The 21,487-nt window shown below is 34.2% G+C and overlaps 1 protein-coding gene across 9 annotated transcripts in view; it reads right to left on the bottom strand.

Annotated features, from left to right (window-relative positions):
* Nucleotides 1–21,487, bottom strand: part of KDM6A (lysine demethylase 6A) — a 179,975-nt gene that overhangs the window by 15,187 nt on the left and 143,301 nt on the right. For 7 of the 9 annotated variants that reach the window (XM_086386701.1, XM_086386703.1, XM_086386705.1 and 4 more), the window contains 9 exons: nucleotides 18,230–18,359; nucleotides 16,843–16,948; nucleotides 16,092–16,297; nucleotides 13,693–13,757; nucleotides 13,545–13,619; nucleotides 12,870–13,018; nucleotides 5,265–5,379; nucleotides 2,567–2,754; nucleotides 1,642–1,783 (listed from right to left, as the gene is read on the bottom strand). In XM_086386701.1, coding sequence (XP_086242827.1) covers nucleotides 1,642–1,783; nucleotides 2,567–2,754; nucleotides 5,265–5,379; nucleotides 12,870–13,018; nucleotides 13,545–13,619; nucleotides 13,693–13,757; nucleotides 16,092–16,297; nucleotides 16,843–16,948; nucleotides 18,230–18,359 — 1,176 coding nt within the window. The remainder of the gene's footprint in view (nucleotides 1–1,641; nucleotides 1,784–2,566; nucleotides 2,755–5,264; nucleotides 5,380–12,869; nucleotides 13,019–13,544; nucleotides 13,620–13,692; nucleotides 13,758–16,091; nucleotides 16,298–16,842; nucleotides 16,949–18,229; nucleotides 18,360–21,487) is intronic. The other 2 variants (XR_015158464.1, XR_015158465.1) reach the window with 1 other exon arrangement.

Below are 21,487 nucleotides of genomic sequence, written 5' to 3'. Positions count from 1 at the left end.
ACTGAACTGAACTGAACCCAAAATATAATGAGTCACTTCCAGTCTTTAGAGCTGTTACATATAAATGGTTTCCATACTGTACCATCCTTTTACCTTTAGTTGATCTGACTTAGCCTCTAGTTTATGCCCATTTTCAACTTACTATTATCTTGGGTGACTTTACATAATTTTTTCTCCAGAAAGTAACTTCAAACTTACTCTTCAGCAAAAAAGACCAATCTGAGACATAATAGGATAATCCCACTACCAATCACATTTATAGAGTATGGTACCTAAGATCCAACATTTTAAAGGATTTGTACATTACTTGCTATGACTTGTTTTTTGTTACCTTTTGTCTCCCCCTATCACTTCTGTCTAGGACTAGATAAACTAGTGTAAATGATAAAGGAATAAAATAATACACAGCTACACAATTTTTGTTTGAATAATATTTTAGATTTGGGTTTGAAATCACTTTAAGAAGCTAGGGTTGTTTTCAAAAGACAATATTTTGAAAACAACACATGCTGATCAAATTAATACAGCTGTAGGAGAAATACTTTAAGGTAAGTACTATTTTAACAAAGATGAAGACAAACTAATTTTATTAGTGAGTATAAAGCGGTGTATTTCAAAACGAGTTTTTGAGATCAATTCTTTAAAGATACTGGTCAAACAAATACGTTTGGGAAATACAATACATTATAATCCTTTTCCCCCACTCAAAAATTGTACCAACCCTTACAGTCTCTAAAACATTTTACCAAAAATTAAAAAAATAAAGGGCCTGTTGAACTTTATGTGATGTGAAAGCATCTCAGCCGTGTCCGACTCTTTGCGACCCCACGGACCCATGGAATTCTCTAGCCAGAATACTGGAGTGGGTAGCCTTTCCCTTCTCCAGGGGATCTTTCCAACCCAAAAATCGAACGAACCCAGGTCTCCTACATTGCAGGCAGATACTTTACCAGCTGAGCCTCAAGGGAAGCCCATTGAATATATAATCCATTATTCCCATATTTCTTTGACCAGAGTTCCCCACCTTTTGGGGTTAGAAGTAGTAGTGGTAGAAAATACTCTGGGGAAACACTGCTATATAGCACTGTTTGAAAATATTACTCCTAAAAAAATTTATAAGGTAGCTAGGATAGAAACTATGATAATAAATGAGACGCTTACTGGGATATATGTATTCATGTAACTTGTATTAAGTGTTTAAAGCAGATAAGAAAAGGGACAATTATAAGATGGATGATTTAATTAAAATTTTTTTAAAAAATTAAAATTTAAGCCAAATGCCTATATTAAATGCTAATTTTCTGTACCAGAAAATATTCTGATGCCATTCCCTCCCTCTGATACTAAGTGTAATCTTTCACTATTAAAACTAAATTTCTCCTAGGTATTGAGTGGTTTCAGCACAGGTTTGTGAATCTACTGGTTTAGAATTATTTGTGCCTTTGTTCCTCTTTGTACCACAGTGTACTATTTTGAAGGGAAAAATACTTTTAACATGTGGATTCTCTTATATTATGTTTTGTTAAACATCTGGACCATTTTGTTTTGATGTCAACATAATTCTATGGGGCGGGACAAAGTACTGAATAGTTAACACTCCCCAAAAAGAGAGAGACTACAGCAGTTTTAGAAAGCACTTACTTAATCATTTCAAAAAGCTTTGGATCTGAGACCTTGATATTTCGTGCCATATTCCAGGAAAGATGAACCATGGGTACTATTGACTTCACACTTTGCAATTTGTTCCATTCGTACCGTTCCACTGCCAATTTATATTGGCAGGCTAGGAAAAAAAAAACAGTTATAAAGCAACTCAAAGTACCAAAGATATGAAGATAACCACTATCACTTTCTTAGGTGATACCATCAACACCAATTCTAAAAATTGTACAATATTACAAAAATATTTTTAAGGTTAAAAAAAAAATAATTGTGATAATAGTAGTGATCATGTAAAGAGTGCTTACTATAACTTTGTGCCACACACTGTGCTGAAGTATTTCACGATATTATACCATTTAATCTTTGCTGTTATCTTATTAATTTTATCATTTCCATTATACAGATGAAGAAATTGAGGCCCAGAGAGGTTCTGTAACTTGCCCAAAGTTGCAAAAGCCAGGTTCTGGTCCTAATCCAGGTTTTCTGGCTTGGTAGGCCATAATCTTAATACTGCCTAAAGGCAGGCATAATTCAATTCATAACATAATAGGGCTAAATACACATGACATATCAGATAATGAAAGATTTCAAAGACTGCATAACCACTGTACTTTGCTTCTCCCATAAAGGGTTTCCTTTATAAAACAAAATCAGACACTCTAAAAAATTATTGAAATTATCTCTTTCTTGTACATAAAACACAAATTGATCATTTGGTGAGATCTACAATCTTGGATTTCTATTTGTTAACTTACTATCTTGTACTACAAGTTAAATTTTTACTCAAGGAGACATTCTTCATCTGATTTCTAGTGAGCTACATTCCAAGAAAAAAAGAATAAACCCATCAGATACAATCCTTTATGAACTAAAGTGTTTTTCTTAAAGTCATAGTCTAAAATACCTGTAAGTGGACCAACATTCCAAGCAATGTTGTTGCACCAGCCAATAGCCTGAACCCAATGCACAGTGCCTGCATTTATCCAGACCAAATCTCCAGGTCGCTGAATAAACCTATATACCGGAACATTTGCTTCATAAAGATCTTCAAGGTTGGGCCACCAAGAACCCATTAGGAAATTCAAATTATTTCTGAAATAAGAAAAAATATTACAAATGGATCAAGTACTTTAATAAGCTCCTTACATGACTGAAAGACAATGTCAGAAGTTTTAAAAAATACGGTTATTCATTGCACTGAAATGTACAGCTTATACAATGAGAAACTGTAGTATATAAAGTGAGTGAAATTAATTACAGTTAAGTAGTGGATTACTTATCTAAATATCAGTATTACTACCTTCAGTTGATTTTTCAAAGATCCAAATGAAATCAAAACCTATTTTAAGTAACACTTACATACATTAACCTTTAATTTCATTTCACTAAAGTCTATTTTGATGAAACCCTTTTCCTTGGTGCACCTAGAAATCTCTAAAAGGCAAATGGAAGGTGGGGTTGGCATCAAGCTATTTAAATCCATAAACAGGAACTCTATGGCACATACAAATTCATTTTCGGAGGAAAAGTAGAACAGAAAGCAGAAATGTTCTCTATTGCTGTTTTGAATCCTAAGCAGGAAAGGAGGATAGCATATCAGTCTCTGTACAGTTTTGATGACTGATTGACTAAAATGATGCAGTTAAAAAATGAACACTCATACACATGCACAAATATTGATAACAATCACCACCACCACCACTATACTTTAGAAACAACACATTACTAAGCTTTTCCTTTAAAATCTGGCTTTTAATTCTATTTCATCATGATATGAAATATTTTTACAACTACAGTTTAGAAAAACTTGTCTGTAAAGCAGAATATGGTTATAAACAAATCCTAGCCCTACTTATCCCATGTGTTGTTGTTTTAAAACTGGAGAAAACTTTCTATTCAAAAGCAAGCAAGCAATCAACACCATCTAATAATCAATAGCTAGGGTGAAAAAACAACTCAAGCTAATAACAACGACAAAAAGTCAAGTATCTTCTCTATCACATAGTCAAGTGACTGGTTATTTCATGACAAATATAAAGTCATAAAACAAACTATACAGATATGGTCGAATCAGTTAGTATTACAAGTAACAATCCTTGTATGAAACAAAATTACACTGAAATGCAGAGGCAGCAAGTGGTATTTCTGAAACAGTTAAATTTACCTAACTCTTCAGACTTTTTTATTATCCCCATGTTCAAGCTTTTTAGACATCATCTGCCTATTCCAATTACCTATTCCCAGGTTACCTCTCCATTCAGATAGAAAAGAACACTAAATCCTAAAAACAGTCAATCCTACTCAGAAATAATGAAAAAGAATCACTGTACTGTAGCTACAACAATATACTAAATAGTATCTCAAAGTTTAAGAAATATAAATATTTCTGAAGCACCATAGGGATTTTCTGTATGATACAGTTCTTTCTCTGCTACCACCAGACTGCTGGTCCAGTAAAGATTAAAATGGATCAGGTTATTTCATAAGAGCATTTGACTCTTTAAAATTCCACATCTTGAGCTTTCTTACAATTAAAGGAAACCTATATAGTAAAGAAAATAAAAGGTGATTACCTTCTGCTTGTATATAAAGAAATTCTGTCGTATTATGGTTGTTTTTGGAACTATATTTATATAGTATATATATTTATATATATACATTATATAGAGTAAAAATGTAAACTATATTTATATTTCATACTAAATCAAGATATTTACAGCAAGGATCTTTTAACCCAAAATTTGCAAACTATAAGTCAGTATGTATAATAGGTGTATAATTAATTTTCAAAGTCTTGCATATATAAATGTTTTAGGTGGTTTTCCCTCTCTTTATCCTACGGGGCTGGAGAGGAAATAACACCAAATATATGTATAATTTATATTTTTAGCTATAGTAATTTTCCAATTTTATTACAAATGGAAAAAAAATCAGGATCTTAAGTAACGGAGTAATTTTTTAAACAAAATAAGACAAATAATTAAATTTAAATTAATGAAAACAATTCCCAAGTACCCTTTAACAGAAGATAATTAAAGAGTTTCTAGGAACTAAAGGAAAGGAACATTTTCACTATGTGAATTCTTTCAAATCTAGGTGACAAAATCCGAAGCTATTGTTTAAATCTTCTAAAATTGCTTTATAAGAAAAGTTGCCAGTGTAGTTTTAAAAAGAATGTGTCATGATGATACAGCTAAGAGTAATACATTCAACTTTAAGTTATTAACAACCTCTAAGGGTGCTCAATTATATAATTCCTTCCATTTCTAAAGCCATTTATCTAAGAACAATGTTTCTTTTCACATAAACAAGTATTTATTATACATCAACTGCTTAATTAACCCAGTAAACAACTCAACTTTCTACCCATTAAATTCAAGACTATCACTACTGCATGAAGTGGTTTTAAGGTATCTTTCTTAAAATACTCCCAATAACACAAAATAATAGGTTTATAATCAAATCATTTTATACATCAATTTTCTGCTGAATGGTAAGTGAAAACTGCTTACATGCATTAGGATATCCAGCTTAGTAAGTTGCCCTTTACAATAATTGTTTTCAAATAATTATGTTTAATAAAATTCAGTTTGGAAACCTACTTTTCACAGAAGTCATTCAGAACACCCCAGTAACCTTCCGGAACAACAAACCATTCACAGTCACCTGGACCAATATTAATGTTAACTGAACAGAAATTGTTATTTTCTTGATGACCTGAAATGTGAAAAGAAAAAATAATCAGCATACAATAAATTCTATAGAAAAATGTGTCTTAGACATGTTCAACAGAAAATGCTCCTGTGTTATTCAGTTATTCAGTATATGTCAAGTCTTAGAGCTGAGTATGGTCAACTCCTAACTTTTTGAGTAGCAGCTCTGTGGAAGACAACCTAAATCATGGTTAAAAGCTTAGGTTGTGAAGCCAGGTTCCTTGGCTTAGTTATTATGTGACACCGGGCAAGTTTCTAAACCTTTCTGATTCAGTTTCCTATAAGATTAGGTGATAATGATTCCAGTAAGTCAATGGGTTGTTCTGAGGAACAATGAAATAAAGACTGCTTTGAATACTGCCTAATACATGGTAAGTAATAAATATTAGCTATTACTGATATTATTACCACTTCTTCCTTGTGAACTAATTCCCATTTCTCACAAGTAGCATTAGGACATCAGTAGAGAGGCAAGATGTCTGATTTTCAAACTGTATGCAGTGGCAGGAATGGTTCAACAAAAATGGCCGAGGAGGGAACTTGGGGAATTCGCCAGAAATACCAAACAATAAAAATAACAAAAACACCTGGTGAAAACTGTCAGAAGTAACCTCATCAGAAATCTGGACAATATAGTCAAAGGTTTACAGAAACAAACAACTGAGCAAAAGAAAAGTGACTTAAACACAGTAGGATATCTGTATGTCATTCACTACATCTCCATTTCTGCCACTGCTGTGACAGTGGACTTAAAAAATAGTACTGTGAATTCCTGGTGTGAGTGTCCCTGGTTCTGGAGGGAGCACAGTAGATCTTGTTCCCAAAGAATTCTGTTCTTCTGTTTTGTCTACCCTGCAGTTTCCCCAAAAGGCTGACAGAAAAGAGACTTCTCGTTCTCTCACCTACCTCAGAGCTCTATCAGCACAAGTATTTCAATGCAGGAGGACCTCCCAGAACATTGCAAGACTAAAGAACAAGCTAATGCCACCAAGGGCAAAAAACAAAACAAACAAACAAAAGAACCACCTGAAGCAAACAACAGACATCCCAAACGCTTGGATGGAAAAGCTGGGGAGTGAGATTTCATAGGAATAAAAGGCTTTGAAAAGTTCCTCTGGATACTGTAGAATTTAGAAGCCACATGCATGCCCAGGGCAAGAGGCATTTAAAGAAATCTGTCATATCACTACTGAGATAATTAATGGAAAGGACATTTCAGTGCCCATATATGACAAGGAATATAGTCTTTGTAAAAACAGTGTGACTACTACATATAAAAGGGATTCCATGTGGCTCACAGGGTAAGGGGTCTGCCTGCAATGTGGGAGACCCGAGTTCGTTCCCTGGGTCAGGAAGTTCCCCTGGAGAAGAATATTGCAACCCACTCCAGTATTCTTGCCTGGAAAATCCCTTGGACAGAGGAGCCTGGTGGGCTATAGTCCATAGGGTTGTAAAGAGTCGGACACGGCTGAGTGACTTCACTCTCACTACATATAAAAACAGATAACTAATGAGTACCTACTGTATAGCACAGGAAACTCTACTCAATACTCTGTAATGGCCTAAATGGGAAAAGAACCTGAAAAAGAACAGATATATGAATAACTGAAAAAAAAATGTGGAAAGTCACTAAATGAATAAACAACTATAGCCCATAACAAGCAACAGTAACAAACCTTAGAAAAGAGAGGAGAATCTGATTTCTGCTAACTGCCACAACACAATATTCAAAATGTCAAAACACTAGCTGAGCACTATGCTAAAGGGACAGAGGCTTCAGAGACCACATTCTACAAACACTCAAAAAATCAGTTTTCAACAAAACTCATGAGGTATGTAAAGAAACAAAGTATGGTCTAGTTATAGAAAGAAAAAAAAAAAAAAGAAATTAACAAAAGGTATTCCTGAAAAGGCACAGACACTGGACTTCAGAGACAAATACTTTCTATCAACTATCTTAAAATATACTGAAAGAGTTAAAGAAAACCATGTGCAAGAACAAAAGGAAACAAGGAGAATGATGCCTCAACAAACAGATTATCAATCAGTTCACTTCAGTCGCTCAGTCCTGTCCGACTCTTTGTGACCCCATGGACTGCAGCACGCCAGGTTTCCCTGTCCATCACCAATGCCTGGAGCTTACTCAAACTCATGTCCATTGAGTCAGTGATGCCATGCAACCATCTCATTCTCTGTTGTCCCCTTCTCCTAATGGCTACTCCATTTCTTCTAAGGGATTCTTGCTCACAGTAGTAGATATAATGGTCATTGAATTAAATTCACCCATTCCAGTCCATTTTAATTCACTGATTCCTAAAATGTCGATGTCACTCTTGCCATCTCCTGCTTGACCACTTCCAATTTGCCTTGATTCATGGACCTAACATTCCAGGTTCCTATGCAGTATTGCTCCTTACAGCATCAGACTTTACTTCCATCACCCGTCACAACCACAACTGGGTGTTGTTTTAGCTTCGGCTATGTCTCTTCACTCTTTCTGGAGTTATTTCTCCACTGATCTCCAGTAGCATTGTGGGCACCTACCGACCTGGGGAGTTCATCTTTCAGTGTCCTATCTTTTTGCCTTTTCATACTGTTCATGGGGTTCTCAAGGCAAGAAGGTTCTCAAGGTTTGCCACTCCCTTCTCCAGTGAACCACGTTTCTTCAGAACTCTCCACTATGACCTGTCCATCTTGGATGGCCCTACACGGTATGGCTAATAGTTTCATTGAGTTAGACAAGGCTGTGGTCCATGTGATCAGTTTGGTTAGTTTTCTGTGATTGTGTTTTTTCTGTGTAGTTTTTGTGATTATCAATGAAGAAATGCAAATCACAATAAGGAATGAGATAAAAGTTTAAAGCTGAAAAAAACAAATGAATTCAGTTCAGCAGATGTGACCAGGAGAAAGAATCAGCAAATTTATTGACAAGTCAAATGAAATTATATATTCTGAGGAGAAGAAAGAAAACAACGAAAAAAACCACAAAGACTTTAGGAGACCCATGGGACACAAGCATGCACATGCATTGTAGGCGTCCCAGAAGAGGAAGAGAAAGGGGCAATAAGAATATTTGAAGAAATAATAGTAAAAAAACTTCCCAAATGTGACAAAACACATGATTCTCCATATCCAAGAAGCTCAAGAAATTCTAAGAAAGATAAATTCAAAAGTATTCATCCTAAGATAATAATACTGTATAAAGGCAAAGAAAATCTAGAAAGCAGGAGAAGAGAAGTGATTGTGATATAAACAGGATTGTCAACAAAACTGCTCTTTTTGTAATGGAAACCATGGGGTCCGGAAAGCAATAGCTTAACATATTTATGTTGCTGAAGAGAAAAAAAAACTTAACCAAAAAAACTGAACTAAAAACCTGGCAAAACTATTCTTCAAAACTAAAGGAGAATTTTGTCAATCTGCTCTATAAGAAATGCTACAGTTTTTCAGACTGAAATGAAAGAATATAAGACAGTAACTCAAAGCTCTATGAAGAGTAAAGGACTAAGTTGAGGACTCACACTTCCCAATTTTAAAAATTACCTCAAAGGGAATCAAACCCGTGTGGTATTGGAATAAAAATGGAGATAAAAATCAATGGAACAGTATCAAGATTTCAGAATTAAACCCATACATCTATGGTCAACTGATTTTCAACAAGGGTGTCAAGGTCATTTGATAGAGGAAAAAAATAGTTTTTCCAACAAATGGTGCTGGGAAAACAGGTTAGCTATATGTAAAAGAATACTGTTGGACCCCTGGCTCATACTGTACACAAAAAACTAACTCAAAATGGATCAAAGACCTAAATCTGAGAACTATAAAAATCTAAGACACAAATTCTTTACAATTTTGGATTTTGCAATGCTTTCTTAAATATGACACCAAAAGCATGTGATCAAAGAAAAAAACTAAACCATTAAAATTTAAAAACTTTTGTACATAAATGGACACTATCAAGAGAATGAAATAATAACCTACAAAATGGGAGGAAATACTGCAAATCACGTATCTGATAAAGAATTAACATCCAGACTATATAAAGAACTCTTACAACTCAACAACAAAAGGGCAAACAACTCAATTAAAAAATTAAGAAGGAACTAGAGACAGACATTTTCCCCAGAGTAGATATACAAACGGCCAACAAGCACATGAAAATTAAAACCATACATACACACACACTAAAAGTCAAATCTGCTGGGTCAGCTATAAGAAAAAAATGGAAAATAAGCAATGTACACAAGGATGTGGAAGAAAAATTGGAACCTTTGTACACTGCTGTCAGGAATGTAAAATGGTGTAGCTGTTGTGGAAAGCAGTTTCGAAATCCTCAAAAAGTTAAACACAGAATTGTCATATGACCCAGCAATTGTAATACTAGGTATATAATGAAAAGTATAAAAAAGTATTCAAACAAAACCTTGTACATGAATACATGAAACACTGTATTCATAACAGCTAAAAAGTGAACATCCCAAATGCCCCTCAACTGATGAATGAAATAAATTGTTCTATATCCATATAGTGGAATATCTGGCCATAAAAATTGAACCTCTGATACAATATGGATGAACCTCAAAAACATGCTAAGTGAAAGAAGCCAGACACAAAAGGCAATATATTGTATGATTCCATTCACATGAAACATCCAGAACAGGTAACACTATTATACGGCTAGAAAGAAGAGACTAGATGTTGTCAGGGGCTAAGAGGAAGGGAGAAATGGGATGACTACTTAACGGGTCTGGGGTTTCCTTACAGGCTAATGAAAATGTCTTGGAACTACACAGAAGTCATGGCTACACACCATAGTGACTGTATTAAATGTCAATAAACTGCATACTTCAAAGGGTTTAATTTTGTTATATGAGTTTCACCTCTATTAATAAAAATGTAGCTGCTCTTGCCACACTCTGTGCACACAACACCCTAGTCTTCTATGTATCACAGCATAATGTGAAGATAGTACTTGTAATACTACTGTCTCTTATCACAGGTAGATGGCTGGAAGTATTCATGGCATGAACTCTAAGTAAAATTAAGCTGTAATTAAAATTAGAGACATTGGGATCCCATCATCTAACTAAAAACCTTTTAGGGTAGAACCTGAGAGCATCTCTAGTTTAAAACATAGGCTGATCATAAAGTCCATTAAAGCAGGTAACATATTTATCTAGGTAAATCCAAGAACAAAGTGCTTGTCCCACGAAAAAGTATTCAAAGCAATTTAAAAAAATTGAAGCAAACTAATGAACATTTCTTCTAATACTAAGTTGTCTAATACAATAACCACTTAAGATATGGTAATGTGAACTGAGACGTGCAATAACTGCAAAGTATATACTGTATTTCAAGGGGTTGTTTCAATAATTTTATATTGATTACATGTTAAAAAGATTATTTGGTAATAACTAGGATAAAATTAATTTCATTTTTCATTAATGTTACTATAAAATTTTAAGTCACATTTAAGTCTGTTTAAGTCATATATATGACTTGCATTATATTCCTATTGGATAGCACTACCTTAAGGGAATTCTTTAGAAAATTCTTTAAGGTTCCATAGGACACTTTGAAAAACTATACCTTGTATACAAACCAACCAAAAAACCCCCAACATTCTAGACAGATGACAAATAAGTGATCTATCAAGTTTGCTTCCCCCTTGATTTATAATGAATAACTGCATTCTTTGATATAAGGATAATACTATTTGCATAAAATAATTCAAATTGATGAGAGAAAATTTCAGTTGAAATGAATTTTAATAGAATCAATCCAATTCAACATACATAAGAAAAATGAACTACAGAGAATTCAAATAACTTGCTTAGCATTTACACTGGTGTCTAAATGACAGAGTAAGGAGTAGATAGATCTTCTACCATTTATTCCAGAACTGTTTCTACTTTATTCAACTATTCATAAAATATCACAGAATTGGGCTTCCAATGGCCTGAGGACACAAACTACAGCCTAATAGTATTAATCCTGGCTGTATACTAGAATTCTCTGAAGAACTTTTATTTATTTATTTTTTTTAAATATGGATGCCCGGCTCTCGATCTCCAGATATTAGTCAACTACACATATTTTAAAAGCTTATTAGAAAAGAATGAGCAGCCAGAACTGGGAACCTCTGACCTACTTTACCCAGAAGCAAGCATGCTGCTGCTGCTGCTAAGTCATTTCAGTCGTATCCAACTCTGTGCGACCCCACAGACGGCAGCCCACCAGGCTTCCCCGTCCCTGGGATTCTCCAGGCAAGAATACTGGAGTGGGTTGCCATTTCCTTCTCCAATGCATGAAAGTGAAAAGTGAAAGTGAAGTCACTCAGTCTTGTCCAACTCTTAGCGACCCCATGGACTGCAGACTACCAAGCTCCTCCATCCATGGGATTTTCCAGGCAAGAGTACTGGAGTGGGGTGCCACTGCCTTCTCTGAGAAGCAAGCATAGGCCTATCTTAAAACAATTTTTTAGGTACAATTCAATGAACAGGTAATAAAGAATGAAGCAATCTGATCTTCAAACCATGGCTACTCCAAGGAGCAAACAGAAACACCTGAGGATGATATGCAGCTTGTCAGCATTGGTAGAACTAAACTCTTCATCACCAACACCCATCCTAATTGTTAAATATTTTGAACATCACCCTCTGAAATTTCGTATCAATCAAAAGGAGCACAAAAAACATGATATATTAGTGCTGGACGGAATTCTAAGTCTAAAACTAACATAACTTCATTTTACAAATGGAAAAAAAAGACCCAGAGAAGAAAAGTGACTTGTCAAAGTGACAAGCCTGCTGCTGTTGCCGCTAAGTTGCTTCAGTCGTGTCCGACTCTGTGCGACCCCATGGACTGCAGCCTACCAGGCTCCTCCACCCATGGGATTTTCCAGGCAAGAGTACTAGAGTAGGGTGCCATTGCCTTCTCCGAGTGACAAGCCTAGTTGGTGGTAAAATCTGGACTAGACACCTGGACGAGGTTAGTAATGTCTCCACATCAAGTGCTGTTGTAAACTGTACACTGCAATCCAACAAGGGGATTGCAACATACACTTTCTTTGTTAGATGAAATAGAAGGCAATGGATTAGAAAATACATTATTCCAAAAAACTGGTTTTGCACTGCCATAATATAAAACATATTTCTTATCATGATTGTGGTAAAAGTTCAGGACAACCCTGCCACTCTGCAGTAGATGGGATCAAAAATAGTCTTTAAGTCACAGAGACTTCTTTTCCCAGGAATACTCCAATGATCAAGTTTCCAGATTACACTGTTGTTATTTCAGGGATATTACACTTTTAAAAAGATACTACCAAGGGGGGAAAAATATTAATAATCTGAGCTCAGTTCAAGAGTCATATCTTGTAACAGAAACAACTCTACCAGTTTCATTCATTATAAATGAAAAGAATCCAGGTCTCTCTTGCATGGTTCACATTTTGATCAATTTGTGTGTCAAGTGTTAGTTCATAAAAGTTACCTGGTGTTCTGCTTCCTGGAACTTTCATGTATAGTTGAACTGTGTTCATACCCAGTATGGTATGACCAACGTGGCTTAGAAGATTTCCTGCTGATACAACACGCACAAAAGCAGGAAGTTTAGTCAGCTCATGTAGCTGCAATTTCCACCTGCAATAAAAAAACAGATCGAATGAAACCCTGCTATAAATATGTATAGTAAAAAACTTTAAGAACCTTATGTTCCAATCAGAAAAACAATCAAATCTATAAATATTTTACTTCCTGCAAACAATCAAATCTATAAATATTTTACTTTTGCATAGGAAAACTCTGGAATACTTAAATTTTTAAATTTTGCAAAGAAAACATCCTAACAAAAAGCATAAAAATTAAAGAAAAAAACTGACTTCCTTATTTTTATAATTGTATAATTTTATTTTACAAATATATTTTTATATAATTATAATTTTGTGATTGTGCAACAACATACAGAAGGGTCTTGAAAATGTATACAAGAGTTTTAAGTCAAAGAAAATAATTGTAAAATCTAGCAGAAATAATTTGGCTAAAACCTGCATATTAATTTAGAAAAATGACAAGGAACAAAACAGAAGAGGAAACTAGACAATTCTCAGTCATGCTAACAGGACACCTCTTTGTATCAGTTAACAGAAACACTACTAGAAAGACTTACTTTTTGTCATCAGACAGGTCAATGTTGGTCCCAAACTTTATGGTTTTAAAGGGTCCTTTCCTTCTCCTCCCAGAACTTAGAGAGAGAGACAATATTAGAAACATGCCTTTTAAACAGAAATACTAAGTGGACATTACAAATTACTTACTTATCTGAAGATGTAGATTCATTATCTGAGTGGTCTTTATGGTGACTTCTTTTCTCATTCTCTTCCTGTAGATTAAGCAAAAAGAATTCCAGCTTAGTATTTATTCTGCAACCTTTTTACCATACAATTGAAAAGTTTACATACAGATCAATGGTGGAATATTGAAACTAAGTTTCTATAGACCTCTCTCACATGAAAATTTCTTCAAAGACCACATTAAATAGAAAGCCAGGCAAAGTCAAAACTCACTGGGCATGGTATCTAACCCCCTCCACCAGCCACATAGTCTTCCTTACTAATATTCTCCTATAAGGAGAAAAACCATTGATTCTCTATAGAGAAAACCTGTAGTTCCTGCTCCATTCCTCCCCACTTTCAAGAGAGGAAACTTAGGTTGAGAGGCCCAGAAGTGGCAGCCTTGATTATAAATTTCCTCAACTAACAGAAGTGCGCATGTATATGTAATTATATATGTATGCAATGCATATGGAAAGGCAGAGGGTAAGATTTTCTCTATTCTTTATTATGGACAAATATGTGAGAGTTATTTCTGGTATAAATCTTTTTTCCCTCAAAATGAATTATACGTGAATTATAAACACAACATTAGCAAGTAAATTAAATGCTGGACAAATACAAGAGCTTTTCAATGCAAATATTACTATTATTTATGATTTCCTGTCACTGACATGGTATCTTTTTACCTCTGTTCTACAATTTCTGACTTAGGTATGCTGCTGCTGCTGCTAAGTCACCTCAGTCGTGTCCAACTCTGTGACTACATAGACGGCAGCCCACCAGGCTCCCCTGTCCCTGGGATTCTCCAGGTAAGAACACTGGAGTGGGTTGCCATTTCCATCTCCAATGCATGAAAGTGAAAAGTGAAAGTGAAGTCGATCAGTCCCTGTCAGACTCTTAGCCACCCCATGGACTGCAGCCTATCAGAATCCCCCATCCATGGGATTTTCCAGGCAAGAGTACTGGAGTGGGGTGCCACTGCCTTCTCCAATACTTAGTGACATTTCTGCCTCCCTCCCTTTAAATGTACATGCTTTATAAACATTTATTAAATTTTTCACATGTATCCAAAGCACACACAAAAACCATTGTTTCTTTGATTATGGATCAATTTCTATTTAAATACTTGCCTCTCATCATCTTCTTCCAAAAATTCCCTTGATGATCTCTGAATCCTGCTTATTATCTATTTCTTTTCTGACCATAATACTACCATGGAGTTGAAGTATCTCAGAAGTTTGAACTAGAGAGATTTATATGAACAACAAATTTACTGCAACTCATATAAGTTGCAGGATAGTTTTTATTAGATGACTTTCTCTATATGATATAGGGAGTGGTAGTGAGAAAGGGACACAATCATATGATTAGCAGGTACAAATGTTGCCTAGATTGAAAATGTGAACTCAGGGCAGAATTTTAAACAGAGATAAGCAAATCTAATGAATTGCAGATAAAAGATTTGCAGGAACAATTAAATTTCAGCTGTGGGATATGTACAGAACAACTTAGTACAGACAGATAAGTGTTTCAGTAATACATTTAATAAAGTCACTTTTATGGATGTTTTATGTTCACTTTGTAGGAGAATTCACAAAGTTCTCATTTCAGTCCTAAAGGATTTTAGTAATGCTTCATTGCTGAAAGGCCTATGAATCTTAATAGCAATCCTGATTATTTTTCAAAGTTTCGTTCCTTAATTTTCTGTGTATTTTGAAATAATTTACGTCTCTCTTGGAGTTTTCTCTTTCAGACTGAGATGGGTAATGCTTCCTGGGAGAGTTATGTATCAGATAATACTAACCTGATAGTTTAATGGGAAGGCATAAGACAAACAACTCTGAAGCATATAGCAAACTTGAGGCTTAGTTTATCCTTTAATATCAGCAGTTCCCAATTAGGGATAATTCTGCCTCACAGGGGACATTTGGCATGTCTGGAGACATTTTGATCGTCAAAACTGGAATAGGGAATAGGGAATAGGGGGTGTGCTATGGACATCTAGTAGGGAGAGGCCAGGGAAGCTAGTAAATACTCTGCAATACACAGGGCAGCTCCCCACAACAAAGAACTATCCAACCCCAAATGTGAATAATGCCAAGGTTAAAAAACACTTCTTTAAATAGAAATATCCCAGAAATAACAGAGACACCTCACTAGACAGTTACAGTATTTATCAACCCATACGTTTGCTTAGACTTAGTAGTAAGAGTGAACTAGATAGCATTTATAAAGTTTTATAAAAATAAGAATAATAAAAAACTATTTTATGTAACAATAAAATAATGAGATGCTTACAAAAGCTCCCTTTCAAAGCAAAACAGTATAAAATAAAATAACAATCTCAAAAATAAAATAATTTTCAGTAAGTAAATACTTACTCTCAATGATTCCTGGAAAGAGGAGGCCTGGTACTGTGCATATTTAGCAATTGTAGTATGAGATCTATTACTTTCACAATGCCAGATTTTCTTTGTTCCAGTGGGATCCCAGTTCTCATCTGCTGGCTGCAACAACTGTGTCCTCACTTCCACCATATGTTCATTGTTAGCTTCTACCAAAGTTTTGGTAGAGAAAAGTCCCAGGTCTTCATAAATAAATAAATGTAGTTAATAAATAAAAATATATTTGGAATAATATTTTTAAAAGTGCTTTTATTTTTCCTTTAAGTAAAAAAGAAAAATGTTTCATGGTACTCTTATCTAATTCCCCTAAAACACTAGGGCCTCTGCACACTTTGAAGCCCTGGACCTAACTGTCATGCCATCAACAGAGGGAGAAAAATCAAGGGGCCATGGAATGAAGTTTCACTCATTTATTCAATCTCTGAAAGTGAGAAGAACTATTTAGGAGGCTACTTAATAGTAATATCAAGTTTTACCTGAATCTTACATTAAAAATTTCTATTAGTCAACCTAAATCATAATTATGTAACAGCATAAAAATAAAAGCAGAATTAAAAAAGTAATACTCCCTCCCTCCTTCCTTCTCTTTCTCAGACAGGAAAATATTAAAATGAAAATGTGAAAAATTACAACAAAAGAATAGAAAAAAGTTTCTGCTAGTGCTTTAGAAGTTAATAGATAGTAAAGGAAATACACATACTTTTCCTTTTTCTTATTTAAAGCTTACCCAACTTAAGAGCTCCAGCAAGGCCACGTATTACTGTAACAGGGTTGTTTGGATTTGTACAAAATTGATGTAATGGAGGAAAGAAAGCATCACGTTTATTTTCCAACTGCAAAATTAAAATATATTGTTAGATCTCTATAAAAGCAGACCTTTTAGAAATTATGTCAAATTCACATTTTTACAATTTAAATAAATAATGCATTCTATGTGCTATTACTTCTATTTTTTATATTTTATAGTATTTTATCACCGTGTCTTTTGATTCTAATTGGAATTAGATAGTAACCACATACATTTCTCTTGTCCATTATATCTTGCACAAAACACGTGAGATGAAATTTAAACTTCAAAATCAAAACGGTTTAAATATTATTCAGCCTTAAAAGGGAAGAAAGTCCTATCACATGGTATAACGTGGATGAATCTTGAAGACACTTTAAATGAAAATAAGTCAGTCACAAAAAGAAAAACTGTGCATAATTTAACTTACATGAGGTATCTAACGTAGCCAAATTCATACAAATAGAAAACAGAGTGATGGCTACCAGGGGCTGGGGAGACCAGGGAAGAGGGAGCTGTTTTTTAAATGAGTATTAAACTTCAGATTTGCCAGATGAAAATGTTCTGGAGAACTGGTTTAAACAATAAGAATATACTTAATACCACTGAACTATACACTTAAAAATGGTTAAGATGATAAATTTTATGTTATGCGATCTTTATTAAAAAGGAGAGAAAAAAAATCAGTGTTTAAAATCAATAAAACTTTTCATTTGGGGTAGAAGTGGGGAAATGGGAAGATGGAAAGAAATAGGGTAGGAGGACCTATTTTGGAGAAAGATAAGTAAGAGTTGCTTTGACTGAACTCTTATCAACTTCCTATATAAGATGTCTAAATGTCTATTAAGTAAAACTAATCCTCAGTTCTAAATAATCTATTAAGTCTTTTAATGACATATCTATCATTGCATTTTATATTCAACACCTTTTTTTGAGGAAGGTAAGTATTTTTTTGGTAGATGGTTAAAACAGAATGAATGTTAAGGTTCTTACAACTAGTAAAATGCAGATTTAAAACACAGCTTACTTCAAAAAAGTTACTTTTTAAGTGGTTTTTGCCTAAATCTGTTAAAAATTAGGGGTAGTAAAAAAAAAGTATTTCGCGCTACTGTAATATAATTACAGTTAATGTCTGAGAAGGCAAGTTTTAAATGCTATTACAAAATCTTTTTGAATACATCGTTTTCTCCCAAAACATTCAAGCTGCCACCAATAATTTTAATGCTTCCTAAAGGGCATCCATATTGATTTAAAGCAAGATCTTACGAAAGACAGGTAGGTGCAAACACTGGTTTGATTTATTTCTAGTCAGTCAATTCAGACTCACATAAATACTAGGTGTAGGTGGATTCAACTTTTCCTTTGGCAAGGGAGGGTATGGTGAAGATGGTGGTCTTGGTGGCGGACATTTATCCAATAAAATGCTACTGTTAGATAAGCCATTTTTACCTAGGTTCCTTTAAAACAAAAACAAAAACAAAAAAAAAAGGGAGAATAAATCAGCTGTACATTTATTTAGAACACAGAAAAAAAATCTGAATTAAGTCTTAACTAAATTACTGGGTAGTTGAACAAATCCATAAGATTTGGATCCACCAGGAAAAAAACTGAGAACAATTACTCATTTTAGTAAATACTTCAGTAAATATAGGAATCAAGCTATCTCCCATTGAAGAAAAATAATAGAAAAGATACTGTGTGCTCAGTCGCGTCCAACTCTTTACAACCCCGTGGACTACACAGCCTGCCAGAAGCCTCTGTCCATGGAATTTTCCAGGCAAGAACACTGAAGTGGGTTGCCATTTCCTACTCCAGGGGATCTTCCCGACCCAAGGATCGAACCCACGTCTCTTGCTTTTTCTGCATTGACAGGCAGATTCTTTACCACTGAACCACCTGGGAAGCCAGAAGAAATACTATAATACATGAATTATTGATGATATTCCTTATACTGTTGGTCTTTTCCAATTTTTCTTTACTTAAAGAACAAACACAAACCCCAATTTCCTCACCATCTTCCATCATCAGATGCTTTCCATTAAATGTTAAACAATAACTTGACCAAAAAAGGTCTAGATAATTAGTAAAAATCTCTCTGCCTATGTCTCATCTCAGTAACCATAACAAGAATATCTTTGTGACAATTCTCAAACCTGAAAAGATCTTTTCTCAAATGTTGGAAAGAATTTTCTGTGAAACTCCTTGACAAAATTCGGCAAGACTCCAACCTACTGTATTTTATAGCAAATGACACCATTTTAAAAAATGAAGCATATAGTTCCTACCCATTCTATTATAATAGCTATTACTTACTAATATTTGGTGTTTCTTTTTCTTTAATGATGGTATGTTAATTAAATTATAAGTTAAAATATGGTAAAATTATGCCCAAACTGCAATTCTTTTAGTATAAGGAAGAAAAAGAAAGGTATTTTCTATTTCTCTAAGTTTCTACCCAATTTAGAAAATCAGCAAGATATAATTTTGAGCTTTCAAATCATTCCAGATTAACTAATTTACCTCACTCAATTACTGCATGTTCAAAACTAATCATTACATTAAAATATCAAATATTCTTAACATATTAAAATTTCAGATGAATTTGAAAATCGTAATTATGATAGAGTTTAAAAACTTAGTAATTTTACTTACTGAAGAAGGAACTAGCAATTTTTCATCATAAACAATAAAGGTTGAAATAAAATTGATTTTTTCTTATTTTGCTATGTTTTTCTAGCAGTAGAATTTTGTAGCTTTTGTAGCACTGGAAAAACCTTACAAACCAGTCTGTTCTCGTTGGCACTAATGAAAACTAAGGCCTGAAATTTCGCTGAGATGTTACACTATAGCATCACGGATGACGCTTTTTTAAATTTTTTCAACTACAACTCTAAGTAAAAATAAGAGTTCAATATAGGTATCAAAGAATGAAGTAAGTTTAAAATAATTGACTCTTTTAAAAAAGTATGTGAAATAGTCATTAAAGTGAAATTCTAAGTTCAACTAACATTTAAGGTTAGAGGTAAAATAAATGAATATTCAACTCATTACCAGTTTTCAATAATTCTCCACAGTGTATCTGTACATTTAAAGACAGACATGATATTTAATATCTTCAATTTAGGTATAAAACTGGTACTAATTCATGAACTCCACGGCAGTAGAAATTGCTTGGCTGGGACTACTAAAGAAACAATTCAAATATTATCATTAAACCAATGCCAAGATAAAATATTCACTTACAATTGCCACATAAATAAGTTTTCATGCTAAATCATGTATCAAACACTGTTCGGAATTTAAACAAAATTTCACTCCAAACACATAAAATTTGTTTGCCAGAGGAGGAGATGGATGTACTGTATAGTACATAATTAATATTTTGAGGAATTAGACCAAGTGTTTTAAGGATATGGATCAAGTATTAAATCTGTACCATAAAATAATATCTCATGCTAATTAAACATGACACAAAAATTTAAGCTTCTAAAACAGTTTGGACATTGAGAAATGAGGCAAGAATAAAGGGTTTGATTAGTCAGCAGAATTCTGCTTCTATCATTTGCACAGTTCTATAACAAAAGTTAGAAAAAAGCAAATGGGAAAGTAAATAAAAGATGTAGCCTTTATTTTAAGAGAAAAAAAGTGAGGCACGACTAAGAGCTGAAACTGATTCAGCCATTGGATGCTGCAATTTCAACTGTAAACCAAAAAAGAGGCAAAAGTATTGTAACTGCCTTCTGATGACGTACAGCACTGACCAGTAAGATGAACTCAACAAGAGTCAGATTAAAAATATCGAACACTTTAAAAACTAACCACATATGTGAAAATAAGAGGGTAGTTAGAATGCACTATGTGATCAAACTGTAGTTAGTAGTTTCTAACTATATTTCAAACACTGACTCCCTGCCTAGTGAGGACAAGTCTGAAACAAACAGCAATTTCCCTTAAGGAACTGTTATAGGTAGCTTCTATATAGTGACTATAACCTTTGTCCACTGAAAACACTAAACAACAGAGATGTGGTTAACAGGAACAGACTTGTATCTTTTGAACATGTATGTGGCCAACACTGTTCATAATACTTCAAGCCAAATAATGTATTTACTATAACAATCCAAATATATATATATGTTTAATAATCCAAAGTGGAGAAAGGCATTAAAGTTAAAGAAGCAGGTGCTGGAAAGGATTTAGACATTATCCCATTTTAAATCCTTTTCTCCCATTTTGAAACTCTTTTCCTGAGCAATGTAGATTACGCTATTTAGTCATTGCCCAATTATTTTATGGGCTTCCCTGGTGGCTCAGACGGTAGAGTATCTGCCTGCAATGCGGGAGATCCAGGTTCAACCCCTGGGTCAGGAAGATCTCCTGGAGAAGGGAATAGCTACTCACTCTAGTATTCTTGCTTGGAGAATCCCATGGAAAGAGGAACCTGGCAGGCTTAAATCTTGGCTTAAATTTACTTTCAAATTTACTCTCATCATTTGGTAGAGAAATGAACAGTGCTCTGTAGATAAACTGGCCTATACTTTTAATTATCTTTGGTTATCAAGTTCCTAGACCATAAACAACAAGT

The sequence above is a fragment of the Bos grunniens genome, chromosome X, assembly GCF_055505025.1.
Source record: "Bos grunniens cultivar Pamir isolate PY7600 chromosome X, Bosgru_T2T1.0, whole genome shotgun sequence".
Lineage (NCBI taxonomy): Eukaryota > Metazoa > Chordata > Mammalia > Artiodactyla > Bovidae > Bos > Bos grunniens.
This window is presented reverse-complemented; position numbering and strand designations above follow the sequence as displayed.